The 25,852-nt window shown below is 42.6% G+C and overlaps 1 protein-coding gene across 3 annotated transcripts in view; it reads right to left on the minus strand.

Annotated features, from left to right (window-relative positions):
• The window catches only part of Drosha (drosha ribonuclease III), a 111,505-nt gene that overhangs the window by 39,994 nt on the left and 45,659 nt on the right, over nucleotides 1–25,852 (minus strand). For all 3 annotated transcript variants that reach the window (XM_034523417.2, XM_034523418.2, XM_076916408.1), the window contains exons 16-22: nucleotides 16,989–17,158; nucleotides 13,893–14,017; nucleotides 12,263–12,362; nucleotides 10,322–10,429; nucleotides 5,204–5,311; nucleotides 4,622–4,760; nucleotides 4,229–4,289 (exon numbers count right to left, since the gene is read on the minus strand). In XM_034523417.2, the coding sequence (XP_034379308.1) occupies nucleotides 4,229–4,289; nucleotides 4,622–4,760; nucleotides 5,204–5,311; nucleotides 10,322–10,429; nucleotides 12,263–12,362; nucleotides 13,893–14,017; nucleotides 16,989–17,158 (811 nt within the window). The remainder of the gene's footprint in view (nucleotides 1–4,228; nucleotides 4,290–4,621; nucleotides 4,761–5,203; nucleotides 5,312–10,321; nucleotides 10,430–12,262; nucleotides 12,363–13,892; nucleotides 14,018–16,988; nucleotides 17,159–25,852) is intronic.

Here is a 25,852-nt window from a genome sequence, read left to right on the forward strand (position 1 = left end):
CAAAACACCCACACACATAAAATAAAAATCACCAGCAAACGGAGCCACAAGTGGTCATCTCAGGCCAGTAGGATGGCTCAGCAAGAAAAGGCACTCACTGGCTGTCAACCTTGAATTGGATCCCTGGACCCACATGGTGGAAGGCAAGAACCCACTCCCCTCTGGTTGCCCTCTAATGCCCACATGCAGTACACTGTGTGCCCATGCCCCTAAATGAAAATGTAATAGAAGTATAAAAATAAAAAACCTAGTCATCTGGAGTCTATGACATAGCAAGGTAAAACAGAATCAGGGCCATTTTATCTCCCAGGGTGTGACTGGGTACCTTTGAAATAGTTCTTCTATAATCTCAGACTCTGAAATCTGATCTCGCCACAGTCAGACATATACAATATTTCAAACTAAAATTTTAAAGCTCTAAACTGCTTTTTTTTTTATCTCCTGTTTGTTTGTTTGTTTGTTTGTTAAGACAGGGTGTCTTCTCCTAGCCATGGATGTCCTAGACCTCACTCTATAGACCAGGCTGGCCTTGAACTCACAGATCAGCCTGGGTCTGCCTCCCAAGGGCTGGGATTAAAGGCACGTGCCACCACTGCCCAGCTTTTAGAGGGAGAGGAAGAGAAAGAAGAAGAGGAGAAAGGGGAGGGGGAGAAGGACTGTGATTAGAGGAAGAAAAGGAAGGAGGAAGAGGAAGAGTCCTCCTGTAGTCTAAACAATGAACGCCATCAAAAGACGCATTGAAGAGGAAAAACATGGTGGAGCTAAGCCAACCTCAAAAGAAAGAAATCGGAGTCAAGCCAAAAGGAGAACTGGCAGACAGGGCAAGCTTCTAAATTACAAATCCAACGTCAAGATTCCCAATCTCAACAGTCCTAGTGAGCTTGAACTGTCAATGTGACATGGCCGAGCCGCCACCAAGGAAGTCTCAGCTGAGGGACTGCCCAGATTGGATCAACCTACGACCATGTCTATGAAGGAATGTCTTGACTGTTAACTCATGTGAGCGGGCCTAGCCCACGTACAGATGGGCAGATGGTTCTGAGCTGTGTAAGAAAGCTAACTAAACATGAACCAGTGTGTGAGTGAGCCAACAAGCACTGTTCTCTACTTCAAGTTCCTGCTAGACTCCTGCCCCAACATCCTTCAATAATGGACTATAACTTGTAAGCTGAAACTAATCCCATCCTCCCCTAAATTGCTTTTGGTCAGACTGTTTTCATTATTTTATTTATTTTAATCACAGCATCAGAGGTAAAAAGAGAACACAAAACTTTTCAAGCAATCGTTTCAGTGCTCTTAAAATTTTTCTGATTTTGGAACATTTACACTTTTGGATTAGAACTGCTCAAAGTGGTAAAGTCAATGCGGTATTCCAAATGTTTAACAAATTCAAACTCTGAAATGTTCTTAAATATTTCTGGTCCCAAGCATTTCAGATAAAGCATCACCAAGCTCTATGAAGACAGACAGAAAGGGAAGCTGTGGAGGAAGGCAACCTCTGAAGCAACCACCTTGGCTCGCCTCTCCCTCCTGAACCTGAACCTGGTCAGAGGGAGTGACAGCCAACACTAGTGCACATGGCCACCTCCCATTTTAAAAGGAAGGCCCCTCGAGCAATCTCCTCAAATGACTTTTAAAATACAGTCTGCTCTACTTTACACACCAATAACTCTCCTGCTAGCAACCTCAGTGTCCCACTGGCCAATGAGACATGCAGTTCTATTTATTCAGTTTACAGGGGTATGCACCATATACCTGGCAAGAAGCCACCTCAGAGGAGGGGCTGCTGTAGCTTACAGTTTAAGAACAGATCCAGTACATCACTGTGTAGAAGGCGTGCTATCAGGAGTGTGATAGCCAGTCACACTGTGTCTCCATCAGAGATGGACAAGAAGTGGGCTATAAGGCCTACTTAGTGTCCCATTTGCTCCAGTAAAGTGTCACTTCTTAAAGGTTCCACAACTTTCCCAACAGTGCCACCAGCTGGGGACCAACTGCATAAACACACAAACCTATGAGGGACATTTCACACTGCAGCCAAAACATGATGTAGATCTCATACAGATCCAGCCCACTTCCTTCCTAGAAAGGACTTAAAGCCAAACAAAGATGAAGATGTTAATAAAGGTATTGTGGTGTTTGAATATGCTTGGCCCAGGGAGTGGCACTATTTGGAGGTGTGGCCTTATTGGAGGAAATGTGTCACTGTGGGCGTGGGCTTTAAGACCCTCTTCCTAGCTGCCTGCAAGCCAGTCTTCCAGCTACCTTCAAAACAAGAGGTGGAACTCTCAGCTTCTCCATCCCCATACCTGCCTGGATGTAGCCATTCTCCCACCTTGATGATAGACTGAACCTCTGAACCTGTAAGCCAGCCCCAGCTAAATGTTGTCTTTATAAGAGTTGCCTTGGTCACGGTTTCTTTTAGAAATGAAACCCTAAGATAGATATCTTCTGTGAAATCAAGAAATAAGAAAAAAAAATCAACCAATGGCTAATATTGTCACAATAAGTCAAATAAATAAAAATATCATGGGGAAAGAAAAAAAACTATCGACCAGTATCTCAAAAGTTCCTCCGATGCTATCAATCAAGACAGTGTGGCACTGGCAGAGGGCAGACCCACATCCACAGAAGAAGTGAGCCTTTAAAACAAGTACTCATATCCTTAACAGGGCATCAGGGGACTCGTCAACAAACGCTGTTGAAACAACTAGACGCCACGAAAGAATACAGTGGGCGGGCTCTACATCACACTGCATCCACAATGACTCAGAATGGATTAAAAAACTCACACAAATTATGTAAAAATGTAAAAACCACGAAAGAAAACAGAAGTACATACACACACAGTATTCGTACATACACTATACTGCTGCTGCTGCTACTACCACCACTCACACACACCAAAATTTTACACTTAGGAATGGTTTTCTTGGCATAACCCCAGAGTTACAATCAATAAAACTAATAAATCAAAATGCATTAAGATATGTTTGTCTCAAAGGACATCAGGAGATTAAAAGGCAATCTTTAGAACAAGGAAAGATTTTGTAAATCATGTACTTAATAAAAGTCTCATCTAGAATGTAAAAGAGTTGTATTAAATCATTAATAAAAAAAAAAAACTAAAGATGTGAGAGAGATATGAACTAACATTTTCCAAAACAACCAGTAAGTACATGCATCAGTACTAAACACCATGACATATCAGGGAAATAATGAAAAACTACATCCAACTAGGATGGCTAGGGTCTGAAAGAAGCAGATGCTGCGGCACTATAGACAATTACATAAAAACCCAGGAACAAGGCTGGGGCCATGGCTCAGGGGAAACATAGATTGTAGTGAAAACACAAGGACCTGAACTCAGATCTCCAGCATCCACGTGAGAAGTCAGCACAGCTGTGCATACACCTCCAGTACTGACAGACACAGGCGGATCCTAGAGCCCCGTGTCAGTCAGCCTAGCAAAAGGACACGCTTTTGGTTTGGCTAGAGAGCCCATCTTAGGACAATAAGGTACATAGTGCACATACGAGCGAGGATGGTATGCACACACACACTATGTGTATATGCACTATACTACACTACACACACACACACATGCACACATACACACATGCACACACACACATGTACACACACACGCATACACACACCCAAAAATTTCAAATTAAAATGTTTTTTAAGATACATAGGAACACTTATACACTGCTATTGTGAGTTTAAAAAAAAAAAAAGTTTCTTAAAAGATAAAAAAGTTACCACATGACCTCAAACTTCCATTCCTGGATAAGTATCAGTAAAAGTCAAAGCATACATCCACAAGCCCAACAACCACTGAGTGAATAAACAAAATGTGTTAGATTTCACACCATGGCATATTATTTAGCAAGAGAAGAAATAAAGAATATTTGTTACACACAAATCTTATGCCAAGAGACATGAGGCGCAGAAGACACGGAGCGCGGAGCACTGGTCACAGACTATTCAGAAAGGTGTTAGTGAAGAGGTGACGTCTGTTTAGGGCTGTGGAGGGCGAGAGCTCCCAGGACTATTCATGGGCATAGGGTACTAGTTCTGATATGAAATGCCCTGAAATTAGACACCTACAGTTGAAGAATTTTATGACTATATTCTTCCAACCATTTGAAGTTTACACTTGAAGTGAGTAAATTACAAAATATATACACTACTTCTCATAAATCTGCTTTTTAAAAAAATTTACCTTGAAGGAGTTGGATCATCTTGGCCAAGGCGTGACATGATGTTTATTAGGGTATTAATTCCTATTTTTAAAAAAAACACAAACATACAAATAAATAATTTAAGAACTATTTTAGAACACCCTATGATATATAGAAAGGAATTCTTCTCACCCCAATTTGACTTTTAAAAGTTTAACATCTGCCTTTCAGTATTTAAAATATGTGATAGAAGGAATAAAAATGTCTAAAATATGCGTCCGTGCCCAAAGTGAATGTTACCCAGGATGCATGGGGTGCACTGGAGCGAGGGGTTCACGAAGCCACCAGGGAACCAGCCCAAGGAGGGGGTTGGATCTGAGTCTCAGGAAGCAGCACAGAGTAGACAGTGGCGTCTTACAGTCGCCCAAACAAACCTTTTTTACGCATGTGCATGTGATGAACTTTTCTGTCTCCATATTTGGGCTGTCGAATCCCACAGTTGGACAAGGAATTCCTGGCATGGTCAGGGTTCATTCCAAAGTTTAAATGATGGCTCGGATGCGTCATGGCCAGCTGCAGATGTAATGAAACAAGCGCAGCTTGAAAACTCAGCACATAGACTCATAATACTCCATACAAAACATGTCAAGCAAACATTACGGCTCCTCCTTCAGAATCAAATCTGCAGAACTGGGCTGCAAGATTTTTCTAAAACAATCTGAAAACCCCACCCCTTTCTTTCAGGGAGGATTACAATCCTGGACTGTAGAAAGAAGAGCCATAAACAAGGGAATGCTGAAAGGGGTACTGACCCTTGACAGACACATTGTAGCATCAGTCTACAGCCTCAAATAAATATACGACAGAGGGCCTGAAAGCAGCCGAGGCAGAGGGGAGAGCCGGGAGGGTTGGTGCTTTCTCTAAAGAGAACCCAGTATACCATTTATACTGTGCAGGGTGAGCTCTGGGAGCCTCACTGCGTGAACTCAGAGGAGATCTGTAAGAGCACTTCTTACCTGGAGCAGACAGCGGTCTTGGAAAGTATATCCTATCAACTTGTCCAAATGCATTAAGCATTGATGGTATCGGATGTGATGGGTCAGAACAGGCAGCATCATTGCATGCTGGGGGGAAAATGCAGTATGTTTAACTCTATAAAAATTCATAAAACCACTGTTTATTCTTAGACAAGTAAGAACTATTTTCTCACCCGAAATTCCATCTCATAAAGTCCTGAAGCAGTTTACTGGCTATGTGGCAGCTTGCAGAACCGTCTGTCAGGAGCACTATACTACAGTTCCTACGTCTCTGGACCCAGAGTGCCTGGATCTTGTTTTACCCCTCACCCACTCACTGTTTGACTTGAGGTTGTTTTATTCTGCATTTTCCTCACCTCTAAAATGAGGATATAAACTGTAGCTAAGCCCAGGGATAGTTAAATGAATAACATGTAAGGGAAAGAAACAATTATTTTTCCTCCCTTTTTGTGTGCGTTCGTGCGTGCGCATATGCACATGCGTGTGCATGTGTATAAGTGCACTCAGTATATGTGCATATGTGATGGCCCAAGGTCCATTTGTCGCTCTCTTCACTTTCCGACAGGTTTCTCACAGAACCCAGAGTTCACTGCTTTGGCAGACCACCAGGCCAGTAAATCCCAAGCATCTGCTGGTCTCCCATCTGTCTCCTGGGGTTACAGGAATATGTTACCCCATTCAGCTTTTACATGGGTGCTGGGGACCTGAACTCTGGTCCTTACACTTGTAGACTATTTTAACCACTAAGACCATGTCTCCAGCTTGCATTTATTTACTTACTAACTTATTTTTTAAATCCAAGAATTTGCTATATACCTAAAGCTAACCTGGAATTTTCTATAGAGAACGATGGCCTTAGATTCACAATCCTCCTGCCTCAGGCTTCTACGTGCTGGGACCATGGGCATCCCCTACGGAATAGCTCGGGGTCTATGAATACTCAACAGAAGAGCCTCAAGTAGGCCTTCCAGGACTCCCTGTCTCTAATTCCAAAGGAATAAACTAAAACACATTTGTACACTTTAGGATCAAGATATTTTTGATCCTCAAATAAATAAATAAAAAAAAAAACTTTCTCCAGAAAAAACTTCTATATATGCAAAGTCTGTATGCAATTTTAATGTGTGCATAAACCAAGCTGCATTGTTATCCTTCGAGACTATCTCAGTCACATGGTGCACAGTCGCTACACTGGATCTTAACATTTACTGATCAGACATTCAGAGAGAACCTATATAAAGCCACTAATACAGCCATGGCAGCTGAGGACTGGGAACTTAAGCCTTTGCTTCAATCACTTTTCATCTTGCTAAAGATTCCTTATTGGGAGATGGTTTCATGAAAGGCGTATCTTTTTCTTTTCTTTAATAATGTTTCCCTGGAACGCGAGAGAATGAAGGAATCATTCTTATTCATCAGTAGCTGGAGGGTGGGCACCGCTCACAGGATGACTGACATACGCTTTTCATTTTGATCTCTGAAGTATTTTAAGCTCGCATTATTAAAAATATACATGAAAATGGGTCTACTTGAAGCTACAGAAATCAGTCTTATCTTATTAACTTAAAAAGAAACAATTAGTTCCGAAAAATAGGACCTAACCAACAAAAAGCCTCTCTCGCCCGGGCAATGCAGTACGGTACCTATCTACTGAGCACCTACAAGTACAAGGCCTCCCTGTATCTGTGGAAGATGAAAAAAAAAAAAAAGATGAATACACAGTTTTTGCACCACAGGGTTCCAAGAGACACACTATTATTATACACATTACCGGCACTTTGTCAATTTTATTTTTCTAAATACAATATTTTAAAAATATGACAGCTTACTCACAAAGCATGCAGCTAATAGAAACACCATTTCCAGCCACTTAAACTTCATGAAGCTCAAGAGAGCTCACATGGACAGCTCAGTGTTAAAATACAATTATTAAGCATTTTACATGCATGATGAGTGCGTATTTATTTGAGAGAGAGAGAGAGAGGGAGAGAGCCCCTTTGAAATCCTGTAAGAAAACAGTGATGTACAGTTTTCAAATTTCAAGTGATTCATAAAAATCAAGCTCCTGATAGTCCCCACACCCAGATGATGAGCTGAAGGCAGTCAGTGGATGTTGAAGAAAAATCACTTCTTCTCTTGAAAGGGGGTGAGGGTGGGGTGGGGGATGGGCTAAGACACTGCCAGTGGCCTAATGCCCTAGGAAGATGGTTCTACACACACACTACACTAACTGAACTTACTCCACTATTACAAGAGAGAGAGAGAGAGAGAGAGAGAGAGAGAAAGAAGAGAAAGAAAAGAAAGGAAAACACGACGTAAAGTTAGGAAGGTGCTAGAAAAGAGGCTGGGGGTGGGACCCGAGGGATGGAGTCAGGGATTGATGTGATCATGAAACGCTAAACACATGCATAAAAGTTTCAAAAAGAAAATATAAAGGTTTAAAAAAAAAAAAAAAAAAGACTAGCAAAACCAAACATCCCTGAACAAGAGCAGTATGTGAAGACAAAGACCGATGGTGGTGTCAGGATCTACCTGAGAGAAAAGGGTGAGTAACTGGGCGTAAGAAAGAGTAAAACCAGATCCTCCTGCTTCTGGAGGGAGCACTGGAGTAGGAGACATGAGGGGCTGGACAACACTGGGTCCGGGAAAGAGAAGGCCCAGTGTACAGCGGCAGAGCCCAGCACAAGGCTGTGACGTTCTGCAAGATGGAAGTTCAAGAACCACATCTGCCCTGGCTTCTACTGCCTTCCAGGACAGACAAGGAAGTATTTCACTTGGCTGGCTTAATAATTTAATCAACTTAAAAAACTTACAGAGCTACAGAGAACAATCATTAAGTCTCATCTAAAGATGCCAATAGAAAGGTGTAAATATTATAAAAAAATATATATAAGAAAGTGAGAGCTATAAATGAAAATGACAACTAAGCTTTATAGAAATGAAAATCATTAGTAGAAAAGCAGATCTAAAGAGATGAACCGCCAAAGAGCACAGACACAAACTGACTCAGTGGGCAGACATGATGCAGGGTGCAAAACGGAGGACTAACACCCCAGCTGGAAGGTGGACTAACACCCCAGCTGGGAGCCGAGGCACAACTGTGATCCCAGTACTCGGTCAGTTGTAGCAGGAAGATGTGAGAAGCCCAGTCCCACAACGTAAATAAAAGTAATGACTGACACAGAGGACCTATGTCAGTGAGACTCGGAAGAGGGAAGGCTGTAAGACCAAGCGGGGTGGGGACTATGTCCGATAGTGACTTTTCCTTTTATTAAGGCAGGGCTCAGTGCTTTAAAACAACATTGTGCTCAGGAAAACCAACTAAGGGTGAGAAACCGAGCCAAACAGGACCCGCTTCCCTCACCCGTCGCCCACCACCCATCCGCCACGCCGCCATTTTGTATCTTGCACACACAAGGGCTCTCCAAAAGCTCTGTTGAAAAATAGACTTTAAATTTTTTTTAAAAAACAAACAAACAAAAAAAAAAAAGCACCGCTGGATCTGGAGCTGGAGAGATCTCATCAGTTAGGAACACTTGTTCTTGCAGAGGAGCTGAGTTTAGTCTCCAGCACACACATGTGAGCTCAAAACCATCTGTAACTCCACTTGCAGGGATTCTTTTTCTGACCACCAAGAGCATCACACACGCATATACACAGACAGAGCACTCCCACTCATAAAAAAATTATGTGTTTTTAAAAAGACACTCAAACTGAAGGTCACAGACATCTCTTCCCGGTCTGAGTAACCTCCACACTCCCCCGTGGGCTGGAGATAAAGGCGGGATCATCGCATGAAAGCTCAGCAGGCATTCGACCACTACGCTGTGACGCCCAAACCCAAAGGTTCGAGATTCTTAGTAATAAACTGTGCCTTGTCACTGAGACCAACATTATTTTAGTAGCCCGCTCACCAGTCTGTTCATTATCTATGACAGCGTCTTACAGCATTATGTTTGGTTCTGGAGAAATACTACCAGCCAGAAAAATTATGTGATGACTTTAAACAGTCTGAAGGAGAATCAAAGCAGTTAAATAATCATGTTTTAAAGAACTGACAGTCAGATATTGTCATGCTGGCCACCGAGGTGCACCACATGGAATCCAAGAGAGGAAGCTGGTCAACCGGAAGAACACCGAGGCAGCAGCTGACTATCCCCCAACTATCCACAACTCTCCATCAATAGCAGCTCATCGTAATGCAAAATTAGTTTTGTCTACTACTCAGAACATTAATTTTTTAACAACATTTTCAATAGTTTGTATATAGACCACTGTTCAGTTAAACGGCAACATGAATTTTTAAATTCATTACAATGAAATGCATACCTACACGTGCATGGCCTGCATGCTCCCATTACAGACGTGTGGAAGCTCGGGGTTTTGTTTTGTTTTGTTTTGTTTTTGTAAAAGGCTGAATGGAGCAAGCTGTCCTACCTGCCCAGTCTATGTCTTTGGTGCCTTCACTTCTCACCTACTTGAACCAATACCAACCATGACAAAGAATCAAGTAAAAGGCTACAGATCATGCCGCCGTGGTGTGACATCAAGTCTGACGTAAATTTAACTACAAGACAGATAACAGTGCTTATGAATGAGTCATTGACAGAGGCAGAAATGTTTCTCTTACATTTACCCAAGGCACTGTCACTGCCACATAGAAATGCACGCTGTGCTTATTACTGCCTTCAGTTCTCTGCAACACGTTCGGGTCATAGGTCCAGAAAGTTCGAATACTTCTGGTGACTGTCCGTATGGCTGCCGACCTTTCTCACATGCACGTGATGGGAAGAGACAGCTAAAGGCAGACTTGTCTTCATCCAAAGAGACTGACTTGAATATTCCACTACACTCCTCCCAACTGCTCCTACACAAACACACACACACACACACACACACACACACACACACACACACAGAGCATCAACATAGAAAATAAAGACAAAACCTAAACAGCTAAAAATAAACCCTGTGTTTGGTGTTTGATTTCACATCAGAGTATAACCCACAGAAACTTCTCAATTAGAGAAAAGCTCACTGCCAGTGCCTGTGAAGAAGAGATACACGGGCATGACTGTTTTCAGAGAGGGTCATCACCTGACAGACATCAGAACGAATGCCGGTTTTCCAGAATCCTTGGCTACTCAGCTCCACAGTGACTTCTCGCCGCATTGTATTCTTCTGCCGTATTTTCTGGAGTGCTTCCTGGAAGAGAGCTCACTGTAAGTAACTCAGCATCAGCAAAGCAATTCTAAGCCAAGCATCAAGCATGAGAAGAGAAGAATCCCTCAATATTTCCTTACATTCAGGCACTAAACCTGCTCTAGGCAGGAGGACAATATTTAACCTGAGGTGAAGGCCAAGATGTGAGACGCTCTGGGTACAAAGTAATCCTTATCATCCTAGTAACCACATGACAAAAATTCTAGACTAAATCTTACTAAGCCAGCATGTTTGAACAAAATACGCTTTTTCAAAATGAGAATATATGGCTTCCACTCTGAAATCACCATGTAAAAAGTGTATTTATATCTATTCTTACATTAAGCATTTCCATTTGAGAAGACAATCAATCAAGCTGAAACCTACATGATCCTACAAGTTGCCTAATCTGTAAAGCCCTTACAGTCTTGCTGCAGGGGAACAGTGTAAAAGCGGGAGTGAGGGTGGGGATGGGGGTGGGGATGGGGGTGGGGTGGGGGTGGAGCCAAGAAGGGTACAATGGTGCGCACCAACAACTCAACAGGTTTTACAGCAAATTATAGAGTGCAGCCTGAACTATCAAGTGACACTCCTCTGGCAGAGAGACAGGGGAAGGTAAAGAGAAGGACCTCAGACTTCCCCGTGAGACACGATCAGAAATCTTGTCTTCCTTTTTACTATCCTTCATATATTCACCCATACAAAAACACTGTATTTGGATGCATACAATAAAGTCCCAGGAATTCATAACAAAAAGAGTAACTACCATCACCTCCACCATCAAGTTCCTACTAGAAGCTACCTACCAGGAGATAGGTATTCAATGGCACGGAACCACCAAATGGCACACTCCATTGTTCAGAAGTGCATACAAGCAGCTCCGGCCTTGTGGGGCATGCAGCCAGCCTCTCAGCCTTAGAGCCTTTATAAAGGTGCTGATCGGCTCAAGTCACAGTGAGTAACAAAGCTAGAATCCATATCTCTTCCCAGTTTCTTAGCCTTGTGCAGTAGAATAAAATCTCACTAAGAAAAAGTCTGTGTTGATGTTAAATTTATTCTTACCTGAAAACTAAAAGAGAATCCTGGAATACAGAGGATAAACCTACTCATCAGTCAGGAGTTTGGGATGTAGGATGTCAACTTTACAAAGTAAGTTCACTGTGAGACTAAAAGAATCATGGGAGGATGGTCTCTTTACAGCCATCATACCCAAAAACCTATGACCCCATGTTATGCAATGTAAGGTTAGGGATAAAGGCTGATTTACAAACTTTGAGCTTTGTCTACCTCTATAGAAGGCGTATTTAAAAGCAGGTATCGCTCAGAAGTACAGTGCTCACCATGCCTGTCAGTGCCTAAGTCTCTGGGTCAGTCACCAGTACCAAAACAAACAACAAATATTGATTCCTAAAGACAGTGACTTACCAGGAAACTGGCCTTTTAAGGGTATAACTGTCCTACCAAGGACATCCCTTCACCCATACAAATGCCAGCAACACCAACCAAACCCAGTAGCTAAAAACAAGCAGTGGGTGGCAGGGGCAGGGGAGGGGAATGAAGTTAGAAGGAAGAGCCGGCGTGAAGGATCTAGGAGCAGCTGAGTGGAGAGACTAAAGTGGATGGGATGAAAACACACTGCGGACATGTATGAAAGTCAAGCAAAAAGAATTTCCCTTGACTACTAAAGGATGTTTAAGAAGCAATTGCTAAACTAAAACACAGAGAGAAGTAGCCCTAATTATTTAAAATCTTATCCTAGAGCTACAAATGCAACAATATGAAAATAGACCCAACATGCACCGCCATTAATTGCTAAGGGGTGGGTTCAATACTTACCTCCCTCTGAGCCAGCTTCTGTTTGTCAGTCTGTTTGACTTTGGGACTATTTGCTAGAAGGTGGCGAAGTTTCACATAACTTTTCCATAATTTTTGGTACCTAGGAAAAGGTCAGAAAGTTATCTTAGACAAAAGGAAGGCAAATCTACTGTGAAAAATCAAACCAATTATTCTAATAAGCCTGCTCAAACATACGTTCTCTTAAATACCTAAGTGGCAGAAAAAGCTCATTCTAAAGAAACCTAGGGTTTAAGAGTTCAGGAACTGGATGACCCAGAGTCATCTCAGCCTGAGGAGTAAGTGACTGATAGCATATTTGGATTAAAAATGAGGTTCAAACTAAAGGAATGGATGAGTGTCTGGAAACTCACACAACCACTGTGAGCAGACTCACACAACCACTGTGAGCAGACTCACACAACCACTGTGAGCAGACTCACACAACCACTCAGCCAACAAAAGCATGTTCCACTTCTCAATGTTACCTCTTTACACATGATGTCTTTATCTAAATTTAAAATATATATTTTGTATAAAAAAAAAATCTCGTTTTTAAAACAGAGATAGTCGATTCAAGATCACTCCAACAGAGAAGCCATTAGTACTGACACTCAAGCCACAGAGGTATATCCATGGCCTGCTGGAGGGGCAAGGTCAGAGGGTGTGTACCAGTTTGTTAAAGCCATCTGGGGATGCAGAGACCACACAGCCCTTTAGTAGTCCACAGTCCTGCCTGAGAGTCCAGGAGTGCCTAGTCACATTCTACTAACATTCTTCTGACAAGGAGGGATTTAAAGACTTCCTGTCATGTTGAAACCGCTCCTTTCCTAGCCTCTGTTCAGCCTCTCTCCTTGGTCAACAGTTTTAGAGAAGGGAGGAAAGAAAGAAGTACTTACACAGGGCCTGGTTCACTGCTTCATACTTTTATCCAAAGGGGGAAAAAAAAGAACAGAACCCTTTAGCCTCTTCTAATATACGACAGGCAGAACTGCAGTTATGAACCGAAATCTCCCATGCCCTTCGCTCCCAGTATGGCCTTCTCTTTTTAAATTAAATCAGGAAATTGTTTATTTGTCTAACAAGTAGGAAATCCAAACACACCTGAAAGGGCCTATCTATCTCCACTCCCACATATCCTCATCTTCTCCCAGAAAAATATTAATGTGCTGGTTAGAAAAGCTCACATCTACAAAGCAATGGGCAGGAATACACAGCTCCTACATCCCACACAGCCCTGGACTCTGTATGGGATCTTCCAGATACCCCCATGTTTTGCTAGAAACCAAAACAGTACTATCTGCCATTCAAGGTGCTGAGCAAATTGAAAACAAAATGAAACAAACAGACGTTATAATAATAAGTAAAAGAAGAGCTCCCTCAAGTTTAAATCCATCCAGGACTCTTGGTGACAAGACTGTTGGGGATAATCTACTGGGTAATTTATTGCAGCCTAATGGGTAATGAAACTCATTCTTCACAAACTACAGAATCTAATTTGTACATTTGGAAACATGGCTTGCTTCAAGTGTTAATTTGTAAAAAGGAAGATGCCCACTAAAGGTATCCTCTGCTAATTCAGCTGTTAGTAGAAGGTGAAATTGGCCAAGACAAACACCAAGAAATATCTTACTGTGGGTCTCCTGCATAACTCAACTGTGCGGGGCGTATCCCAAAGTGAACGATAATTGGAAAAGTGATCACTTCGGGGTTGAACTGTTCACGGTCCAGTTGATCAATGCGGACAGAGCTTGGTTTCTAGGGAGAAAAGAGCATCAGGATCATCTATTCCCATCAGAAGTCCTGAGATACCAACGTTAACCTAAGGAAAGTGATTCATCCGATTTCCTTTCTTTTAGGAAAGCTTTGCCTCCAAACAGAAAAGTCCTTTAGTATATAAAAATCCTATACTGTATAAAAACTGTAATGTCATCGCTGCAAAAAGTCTTTGCCATTTGGCATAATAAACAGTGATTTTGTTTCATTTTATTTTGGCAGTCTACACAGATACCTTTAAAAATTAAACTTTTAAAAGAACACCTGGTCAGAGATAACACCCCCTAACCTCTTACAGGGGGAATGGGTTCCATATTACAGAAGGAATCTGCAGGCTTTGTCTGCTGTAACATCATATTCAAATGACCAATACACTGCTATTTAACACTAATGGTTCTATTTAAATTTTTCGCTAGATTTTACTGTACCTTTATATTCCATAATTCTACACTTAAGATTAATAAAAGGTATGGTGATACAACAAATAGCTGACTCTCTCTCTTTCTTTTTAAGATTTATTTTATGAATATGAGTGTTTCATATGCATGCATGTATGTGTACCATATCTATGCCTGATACCCTTGGAGGTCAAAGTGCACACATTCCCTGGAATTGGAGATAGGCTAGTTGCCCCAATTCAGCCTGCTCAACCAGCTGACAATTACAACTAAATGACAAAGAGGACAGATTTGTATAAATTCATTCACATTGTTAAAAAAAAAGTCATGAAATGTTTTAAAGTGGATGTCATCTAAAAATAAAAATCTTACCACTAGCTTGAAAAAAAATTATCTTTGTTCTTAAAAAAAAAATTAGACAACTGTGATCACAGGTAAGCTAAACATAAAATTACATAAATGCCCATTAGCAGCAGAAACTTGTCATTTAGGTCTAAAAAGGATTTGTTTAAGCATACGGTGGTGGCATGCTGTTTTTTTTTTTTTTTAAAAACTGTATAAAGAATGGGGATGAGTCATTTTTGTATCATGTTACTACTTTTATCACTACAGTCTACAGAGGCTGTGAGTACTCAGGATCTCTTGAGCCTCGCCATTCAGGACTAACCTGCGCACAAAAGCATGATACCATCAAGTCTCCCAGCGGCCATGTGCAATAACACAGCATCTAATCCCAGCCCAGGGAAGTGGAAAGAGGTGGGCGAATCCAGAGTTTAAGGCCAGCCTGGGCTCATAAAACCTTGACTCAAAATACCAAAGTTAATTTTTAAAAATTAAAAAATCATCTCTAAATTATGAGGACGGTGGGGTGGGGAAACGAAGTAAATTCTAGACTTCGGCCATAGGCTACAAATCTATCACTGCATCTCTCTGCAAGAATTTAAAGCCGTCTCACTAATGACCCAAGTGTTCTCAGGCAGAGGCAAAACTGTCAGGGAGGAACATTAATTATTTTAAGTCTTCAGCAAGAAAGTATTTAATGTGAACATAATGGCGGGGAAAACTCAATAAATTTCCCAATGTCCTTGCCACTAGGCAATCTTTCAAACGAGTCCTGTACAGGACAGAATGCGGTGTCATGCCTACTGCGCCCTGAAGCATGTACACGTCTGAAGAGTACGGAATGCAAGCCGCGTCTATGACAATAAACCATCTTTGCATAAATAGTAAGAAATGACTGACTTCATCGTCACGTCCCTAAGCTCAACACCCATACTTACTTTCCTAATCTATTTCTGATCGCTTGCCAACAGAAGCCTTCGATCCTGGAGTCTGGTTCCCTTCACTATCTACAAAGCAAGCCGTCCACCATCTCAAAGATACACATCAGCTAGGCCGGTCTTCAGTCCAGTTCCATTTCTGTGAGTTTCCACTGTAGCATTTATGGCACACTGATCTCTGCTAAAACTGGAGGATTCACTGTGTGGGCTGCTAACTAAATGTCGTCACAGGCCTCTGGCATCACAGACAAACTCTGCAAGCTATGGCTCATCAATATACCAGCTGCATGGTGACGGGGTGACAGGTAAGTGACACACACCGATGCATCAGAACAAGCCAGAAAGAATTAGAAGCACCTGAGTCTTTTTAAACACTAACTTCCTGGGCCCACTGTCTGTCTGCAGTTTATGGAATTAATTGTCAGGAATACTCTTAGCTTCCTCACAACAGCTTCTAACTGACTGTAGGATTTCAGGAAAATTGACGCATGCCACGGAAGCAATCCCAGGGTGACACGCTCCCCAAAAGACCACCACAGAACACGACAAATTACGTCTCCTACCATCACCCACTCTCTGATTTAGCTCTAAAGTGGTCAGGAGAAATGAAAATATATGCATCTGTTTCAAAGGACCAATTCATTGCCACACAGTGGGCTGTTATATTTTTAAAGAAACTTTATTAATTTTGTGGTATTTAACGGTATAGTAGCAAAAACTTATTTTACCTTTCTAGTTTGAAACACAGTTTCGAATGTGTACTGATTAAAAAAATAGTATCTATATGACAAATTATCAATAATAAAAATAAATAAGTAGCGTAGAATGAAATCAAATCATGAGTAATAACAGGCAATTTACAAAAAATAAGAATTGGCAAAACAATTTAAAATATAAGTTTTCACTAAATACTAAAATAAATATCAAACTAGGCAAAATACTAATTTCCTGCACTACCAAAGTGGCAAAGGCTTGTTTTAAAGCTAGTACGCAAGAATGAATCATATATTGTCATATAACCCACAATCCTCCTGGGGAGAAACCTACAATGTACATCAAAAGTCTTAAAGGTATATCCATCTTCAGGTAGATGAACAAAATATGCCCAAATTGTAGTATTTTTCTTATTCACTAAGTATTTAAAGGAAACTTACCCAAAGGACAAGAAGCTAGAGTACTCAAAGCATGTTACACACTGTTACTGTTCGTGTGGAACACACAAACAAGGAGAAGAGGCTCGTTCCCAGTCCAAGTTGTGCAGGCAGCAGAACTCACCGTTCCAGGGTTGGTAACTATCATGCCTTTGCACTCCTCTGCGTATTTCTGCCACTCAAGCTCCTCCCATTGGAGCATATTCGCAATCTCCTCCTCGGGTACCAAAGCCTTGCTACACCGGAGCAGGTAGAGAAGAATCTGGTGCATTGATAACACTTCTTTGCCTCCATCTTGAGTGAGAATTTGGAAAAGAACAAAGCTACTCGATTAACAGCCAAGCATCAACTCACTAAGGTAAAACGAGACAACGGCTGTAGGAGAGCACACAGAAAGGAGTCATTTAAATGTACACGGTTCACCAGGTGCCAAGGAATCCGAACACCATCTGTCTCACTGACGAGCGGTGCTCATAAACCATCTCATTTACTAAAATGGGAACAACAACATTATAAACGATAAAGGCTTTATTTGAGAGGTATGAATAGAAGAAAGGGTGTTCACCTAAATAAATTTAAAGTAACCTAGCATGGAAACCACAGTTTATAATAAACAGAATCATGTTATGTCTAAATATTTTACCCTTCTTTCTAGAGTAACAGATGAAAGCTTTTCAGAAGTGATGTTCCTGTCTTGGGGAAAGTCTAAGCTTTATGAGATATTTATAGATGGTTTCAGTAAGACACTGTTGCATTATGATCTCATTTAGATTGGCCAATGTGCTGCCCCTGCCGCGCCGCTCAGAGCTCAAGAGCCTGTACTGATCTTACAGAGGACCGTTATGGAACTAGTACAGGGATAAAATGCCAACTGTCTGAGGTTTACCAGTAAGGTGGGCTGAAAACCACAAAAGGCACAATTAAAAGGCAGCTCAGAAAAGGACGATTCGTACTTTATAAACCAAAGACATGGGGTTCATGTGTGCCCAAGACGGAGGCTGCAGGTTTCTGCCTCCTCTTTGGGTTCAGCTTCACGACTAACATGGCAACAGATCTTGTACCACTTTTCCCTGACTACCTCCACCCAAAAGGACATGCACTCCCTGGGGAATCTGAAAAAGACTCTTCTGAGATCACTACCCTCCCCTCAAACGTGAGCTAAAGTACAAGACAAACATCGGAAAATTGGAAACAGATCTTCCTGAAGATCCAGCTATACCACTCCTGGGCATATAACCCAAAAGATGTCCCACCATGCCACAAGGACATGTGCTCCACTGTGTTCATAGCAGTCTTATTTGTGATAGCCAGAAGCTGGAAACAACCCAGGTGTCCCACAACGGAAGAATGGATACAGAAAATGTAGTTCATTTACCCAATGGAATACTATTCAGCTATTAAGAACGGGGACATAATAACTTTTGCAGGCAAATGGATGGAACTAGAAAATATCCTGAGTGAAATATCTCAGACCCAAAAAAAACATGAATGATACATACTCAGTAATAAGTGGATATTAACAAAAAAAAATGTACAAAATACTCAGTACACCATTCACAGAAGTCAAGAAGGTTAACAAGTCAAAGAGCCCACGTGAGGTTGCTTCAAACCCACTTGGGAGGGAGAAGAAAGCAGAGGGCAGAGAGGAAGGGAACTGGGTGGGAGAGGGGAGTGGGAGGGCCAGGGGAAAGAGGAACGTGAACAGGTGGGTGAACAGGACTGAAGCCCTGAGGGCCGGCAGGAAGAAGGAAAACAGGCAACCTTGGGAGGTAGGAGGTGGGGGGACCCTCCAGAATGTACCAGAGGCCTGGGAGGTGAGAGAATCACAAGACTGAAAGGGAGGGACCTTAGATGAAATGCCCAACACTGGGAAGAGGGAACTTGTAGAGCCCACTTCCAGTAGAAACATCAAGGGAGGGGTGGGGTTGCCATCCCACAGTCAAAAACTCTGACCCAGGATTGTTCCTGTCTGAAAGAACTCCAGGGACAAAAACTGAGAAGATACCGAGGGAAAGGAGGTCCAGTGAGTAACTCAAAATTGGGATCCAGTTCAGGGGGAGGCCTCAAGGCCTGATGCTATTACTGCTGCTCTGGCGTGCTTACAGACAGGAGACGAGCAAGGCTACCCTCCGAGAGGCTGACAGACAGAAGCAGACACTTACACCCAACCAATGCTCTGGAGTTGGGGACCCCTGTGGTCTCAACAAACCTGGACCCCCGAGATCTCTCAGACACTGAGTCACCAACCAGCAGCACAAACTAGCTGGTGTGAGGCCGCCAACACATGTACAGCAGAGGACTGCCTGGTCCGGCCTCAGTGGGAGAAGATGCACCGAACCCTTGAGAGACTCGAGGCCCCAGGGAACTCAAAGGCCTGGCGGGTGTGGGAGGGGACATCCTCTTGGAGATGGGGAAGGAGGATGGGATGAGGAACAGTCGGAGGGCATAACAGGAGGGGGAGAATGACTGGACTGTAAAAAAGAATTAAAGATAATAATAATAAAAACTCCACAAAGTTAAGGTATGGTATTATTCAACATTTAAGTGTCCTGAGTTCAGGTGATACTAAACTGCGTTTTCTGTCTATTCATTGCAATTCCTTTTAGCTCACAGGTCCACAGGCTGCATTTCATTTTGGAAAGTCACAGCTGCAGGGACTTAGAATGGAGCCTGCAGAGCTTTACAGCGCTCACTACGAGCTTGGTATTTTATTGTTAACCATTAGGTGCCAGACTCTGTGCATGGTCCCATGCTTCAGTCATGCCCACTCCAAAAGCCTTAGGATTCAGTTTTGGGCTGGGCATGATCACAATAACATGGTCCTACAGAAGATAAGGCCTGCCTTCCTGCTGCTTCTCTCTTCCTCTGCATCTCACCTGCAGGGATGCTGCATTTGAACTAGTAACAAGTGATAAGAAAGCCAAGTCTAGTGCTACATCCCTATACTCTAGTTCTTCAGATGCAGAGACAGGAGGATCATTGCAAGTTTGAGGCTAGCCTGAGCTACTCTGCTAAGTTCTACCCTGATCTACAGAACAAGACCCTATCTCAAAAAAGAAAACGAGAGACAGGCAGACAGACACACACACATAGAGAGAGAGGGAGGGGGGAGGGGGAGAGGGGGAGGGGGAGAGGGGGAGGGGGGAGAGGGGGAGAGGGGGAGAGGGGGGAGAGGGGAAGAGGGGGAGGGAGGGAGGGAGGGAGAGAGGGGGGAGAGGGGAAGAGGGGGAGGGAGGGAGGGAGGGAGGGAGAGAGGGGGGAGAGGGGAAGAGGGGGAGGGAGGGAGGGAGGGAGGGAGGGAGGGAGAGAGAGAGAGAGAGAGAGAGAGAGAGAGAGAGAGAAAGAGAGAGAGAGAGATCTGTCTTCGTTTTGGTTTCCAGTGCAATGAGGAAACAATGCTGACATGTTCATCTCTCATCTTCCAGTAAGTCTGAAGGGAACAGGCAGACGAGAGACACGGTAAAGCAAGTGTGTGACTCTGCACTGCATGTGCCCACCTACACAACAGCAGGAATGAAGGGGACCTGGAACTCTTGAGGAACAACTGCCACACTGATGAGAACTGTGGGGCTACAAGGATGCGCTCCAGTCCAAGACAGTGGAAGGAGCGGGATGGGGTCTGCCTGAAGGTCTGGAAAGTCTTCATATTTTTATGAGGAGAGGAGAACAGCATGGGGATGGGAGCAAACACAAACAGAGGCAGCTATAAACAGTGACAGGATCTCTCTGCACGCAGTTCTGCCTGGCTGACTCCGAGGCACTTCAAATACAGAGAGATGGATGAGAGGTATCTAATTTAAAGTGAAAAAGCTAAAACGAGCTACTGGCAGAGGGAAATACTTAAGTCTACACACCATCTGTCTCTTAAAAACCTCAAGTTCTGGCTAAATGAGTGGCACAGGTTTTGCCTAAGTTTGGAGGGGAGTTATAAAACAAAGATTAACAGGATTAAAAAACAAGGCCAATAAATGCTTACCAAGAAGCCCACTATGCAGTTTCCACTTTGGGTTGGGAGCAACTCGGCTGATGAGAAGGTAGTGAGTTTTATAGCAGCATAGAAACTGAACGTAATTACACAAGTAAACACAAAGTCTGCATCAGGTACAGCTGCTGCTGCTAAGGAGTCTGCTGACTAATTCACATGGCAGCTACAAAGAGTTATTCACAACTGTGGAAAAAGTAGAAACTCAGGACAGACAAGCTGGGATGAAAGGATGACCAGGAAGGGGGCTGTGGCTCTGCTCCATCTTGGTACCCGGATGCAATCTTCATGGAAGTATCAGAAGAGGCAGACAGAACAAGAGCCCTGTACCAGCCCACGGGGCACAAGCTGCATCCCTCACACCCGCCTGGCAAAGAGACACCATAATAAATAGCTGTGGAATGACTTTCTGAAGCCGATTAATCATATGGCCACTCGCCCTCCTACTGCCACAAACTTACCAATGTTAATGAATTGGCTCTTTGCGTTTGTCTGTTTTGCTACACGTTTATGTTGGGGATTTATGGAATTATGTCACGGAAGGCAACAAAGTAATTTTTATCTCATTGGCTAGGATAAATAGGACACGATACAAACGAGAAATCAGAGCGGGTAAGCTAAGGTTAGCAGGAATTCTGCCAGATCTGGGGTTGGAACCGTGACAACGGCTCATTATTGGGGAAGAAGTAGAGTTTGTGTTTCAGGGAATGAATCTGGACAGTCATTAATGAACTGACAGACTTTATAAACTGTTTCTTAGAGACCCGGCTCCCTTGGTTTATACTGCTTGGTTATTTATGTAGTTATATGGGAGAGAGGGACAATTTGTTAGAAATCTGTGTTAACTACACAGCTGCTCCAACAAGTATTTGTCAACTGGCTAACACTCACTTCCCCCTTCTTTGCACCAGCATTAACTATACACTAAGTCTTCCACGTAATCCCACCAAGATGACTTGGAACGATTTCATTTCCTAAAGTTGGTATTCACAGCAAGTAGTTCTTTATTTCAAACTATTAAGTGATATTAGCAGCTGGAGATGCCTCAGCAGTTGGGAGCACGTGCAGAGGTAGAGCCCGTGCCGCTCCTTCCACTGTCTTGGACTACAGCACATCCTTGTAACCCCGCAGTTCCTCTAGATAAGCTCAGCACACCTTAGAGTTGAGAAGCCAAACACTAGTGAGCTCTTCCCATGGTTCCTGCTGGATCTCATCAGTGTGGCTGTTACTGCTCGAGAGTTCGAGGTCTGCTTCATCCCTGCTGCTCTGTGGGGAGGCACATGCAGTACAGCCGGATACTTGCTTTATGGGGTATGTCCACAAATACCCATATGTCCATAAATAACTCCAGGTCAAGAGGATCCAATGCCCCCATCTGGCCTCCAAGGCCATCAAGCATACACATACATGCAGGCAAAACACTCAGACACATATGATTTTTAAGTTTTTTAAATAAAATAATAATAATGAAAAAAATAAAGATGCTGTATCAACTGAAGATGTCCCCACCCCCACTCCCAACACACCTGCTTCCTAGAAATGCTGAACTGCCCTGTATCCCCATGGCCTCCTGCCAGCCATACCTGACAACTACTGCTCCAGAGAAAGTAATCTTCAAAATGCATTTGCTAGACAAACTGCAAACTACCGCAGGGTGTCCCCCTCACTCCGATGAGGATGCAGGTCGTCCTCTACAGTTACCTCGTGTCCTGGTCAGTTATGGTTACAAGACAATCTTCTAGCTGCTCCGAGTTCTTTTGCAACCAGAGGGGAGAGGAGGACAAGAGAGGAACAAATGAAAGGAGATTCCTAAAATCTAAATGCGGCAACCGCTCCGCCACTTGACTGCTGGTGAACTGGCAGGCACCGAGCAGCATCCAGTTGACACTACCAAGCGGGGGTTTGTGCATACGTGTAAGGCAACTGAGACAGACGTCTTCAAATTAGAAAAATGGAGAAAACTTATGCTGACTGATCCAACGTTAACATTCAATCTGGTATTATAACCCACCAATATTAATAAGACAGCAAGCCAGGAGTGGTGGTGCATGCCTTTGATCCCAACACTAGGGAAGCAATGGTGGAGGTGGGGAGGGATGGGGATGGGTTGTAAGTTTGAGGCTAGCCTGGTCTACATAATGAGTTCCATGATAGCTTGAGCAAAAAACAATAGATAAAAAAGTTTTACAAAAATCTACACAGAATGAAAAGACCACAAAATACTTGAAATATTGACAAACTACCCAGCCTTTCAGAAGGTCAAGAAGCATGTGCAGATGAAAAATGACATTGTTTTTTGTGACTCAGATGGAGGAAACTGTAAAGGACATATAGTAGTATTCTTTCCGCAAGTAACTTTTTCAAAAGAATATATTTTCACAAGGATTCTTGGCTAGAGGTACCAATTGGTGTGTACTTTTTCAAGAGGTAATCTGGCCCCTTCTTAGTTAAAGCGTGTAGGTTCTGTTAACAATAGAATTCTATCTTTAGAAGCACACAGTGCAAATGGACAAACGCCCAGGACTATTGCTGAAGTATTCTACGTAACGGGTGACACAGGAAACCCTCAAACTCATCTCTTGAACAACTGTCAAAACAGTAATATTCATCTATAGTGCAGAGTTCTCTTCTTTGTGACATTAAAAATGACATAAAACATTTTATTTTGGAGTAAAAAAGGCAAGGTATGTGGCATGCTCGACATAATCTCACTTGAAGAGCACAGAAAAATGCCCCTCACACCGAGTAAAGTGAGAGCAGATGAGTGTGCTCAGTTTTCAGTATACTCTCATGCACTGTCTGTGCACACTAGCCAGGCAGATCTCATGGACTGTCTGTGCACACTAGCCAAGGGTGGATGACAAAGGCACTCCAATTCTGTGAAGAAATGTTTTAATAAATGGTATGTGGTAATTGGTATCTACTCTGAAAAAAAAAAGAGGTTTGGCCTATACTTACACCAATTATTTAAAAATTATTAATTTAAAATAAAGACATGAAAGAAAATTATAATGACATTAGAATAAGCAAGTATTTGATGAACAAGCTACAAAAAGCTATAGCTATAAGAAAAACTAAAAATGTATGCTGGAGCACAGCCTTAAGGTTAGGAGTTTCCACTCCTGATGAAGAAATGAAGAACCACCCAGAATGTGTGGACAGACAACAGCTCACACAGACAGGCAAAGGGGCCTGTGCCTATAATCCCAACACTCAGAGAACTTAAGCAGAACAACTAACAGGGAAACTGAAGCAGAAGGACTAACAAAAGTTAGAGACTAGCCTGGTCTACACAGTGAGTTCTCTGCCAGCCTGGGCTACAGTGTGACAACTGTTTCAAAAGAGGGAAAAAGGGAAGGTTGGTGAGATGCTTGGCAGACAAAGGAACAAAAGTTTGAAGACCTAGGCTTGGTCCCTATGTTCCACAAGGCAGCAGGAGAGAATCAACTCCTGACTTGTACCCTGTAAGCACAGGTGTGTGATGTGGTGTGTGAAAATGTAAAATTAAAAAAAAAAATGCTGTATACAGTATCTTTGCAACTATTTATGGGAAAAGGAAGACATTGCTCAATTAAACAATTGGCAGGAACCACTCTTTTTGGTTTGTTTGTTTGTTTGTTTGTTTGTTTTTTGGTTTTGGTTTTTTTGAGACAGGGTTTCTCTATGTAGCCCTCCCTGGCTGTACTGGAACTCACTCTGTAGACCAGGCTGGCCTCGAACTCAGAAATCTGCCTGTCTCTGCCTCCCAAGTGCTGGGATTAAAGATATGCGCCACCACTGGCCAGCAAGAAGTGGTGAGTCCGTGGGCAAAGTCATACACCATGTCATTAGCTACTGCAGTAAAACAAGAAAGAATCATGGGGACTTCTAACACCTGTGAGAAGAGCTAAAGGGAGAAAGGCAGACACTGACACAGCTTGGGTCTGGCCCAGCAACACCAGAGAACAAGAGGTGTGGGAAGAAACGGGTAGCACGGAGAGAGTGCAGGCCAAACGCGGGAAAGAATGTGAACTTTTACACACTACTGGTGGCATGGTAGCTTCTGAGAACCAAAAGAAATATGAAGCTTAATATAAAACACCTGCATATAGCTCAAAAGATATATATGCAAAGGACTCAGGTCTTATACATGAACATATTTGTGTTGTTTTAATATACATATCTATAAAACATGTGTTTTAATTTCACGTATCTATGAAATCTGACAATATTAAAATGTTCATTAGTCAGATAGATTTATTTTAACCATATAAACAGCACAGCCAACTACAGTAATGCCAGTAATAGCCGTCTCCAAAACATACTGAAAAAAAGAGAATATAGAATTCCAGTTTCTATAGTTCAAAACCAGATAGACCTAACACAGGAACTGCAGACCAGAACAGTGGTCTCTAGGAAAGTTCTGGGCAGTGAATGGCAGGTCCAGAGCAGGTTCTTGGACACTGTCAGGCTTTGTTTAGGTACTGAAGGCAGAGTCACACTTCCTTCAGAAATATGCAGAGCGCTATACTCATGACATGTGCATTTGCCAACTTTGTTACAGTCTGGATAAAGCTTTATTTTAGAAAAAATGAGATAGAGTCTAAAGTCCTATCACCACAAACACACCCAATCTGATGTGCTATTGGAACCTAGGCAGGGTTGGATCCAGTCAGCATTCTTAAATGGATTAAATGGATGGGAGAAAAAGCAAAGACAAAAAACCAGGTTTGGTGATACATGTCCACAATCTTAAGATGCCAAAGCAAAGGCAAATGTGTTTGAGGCCAGCCTGGGCTATGTAGTGATTTATGAGGCAACCTGGGCTACAAAATGAGAATGTCTTTTAAAAGTATTTAAAAATAAATAAACAAAACTAGGTTTGGGCAATAACAAAAATGTTTGACAAGCACCTTCATGAATAACGAAAACACCAATATTTAAGTAAGTATTATCATGCTGGAAAGACTGCTGAGTGTTTATTTCCCAGTTTGGAATGGCTCCCAACTGTCTGAAACTCCACTTCC

Source organism: Arvicanthis niloticus, chromosome 19 (assembly GCF_011762505.2).
Source record: "Arvicanthis niloticus isolate mArvNil1 chromosome 19, mArvNil1.pat.X, whole genome shotgun sequence".
Taxonomy (NCBI): domain Eukaryota; kingdom Metazoa; phylum Chordata; class Mammalia; order Rodentia; family Muridae; genus Arvicanthis; species Arvicanthis niloticus.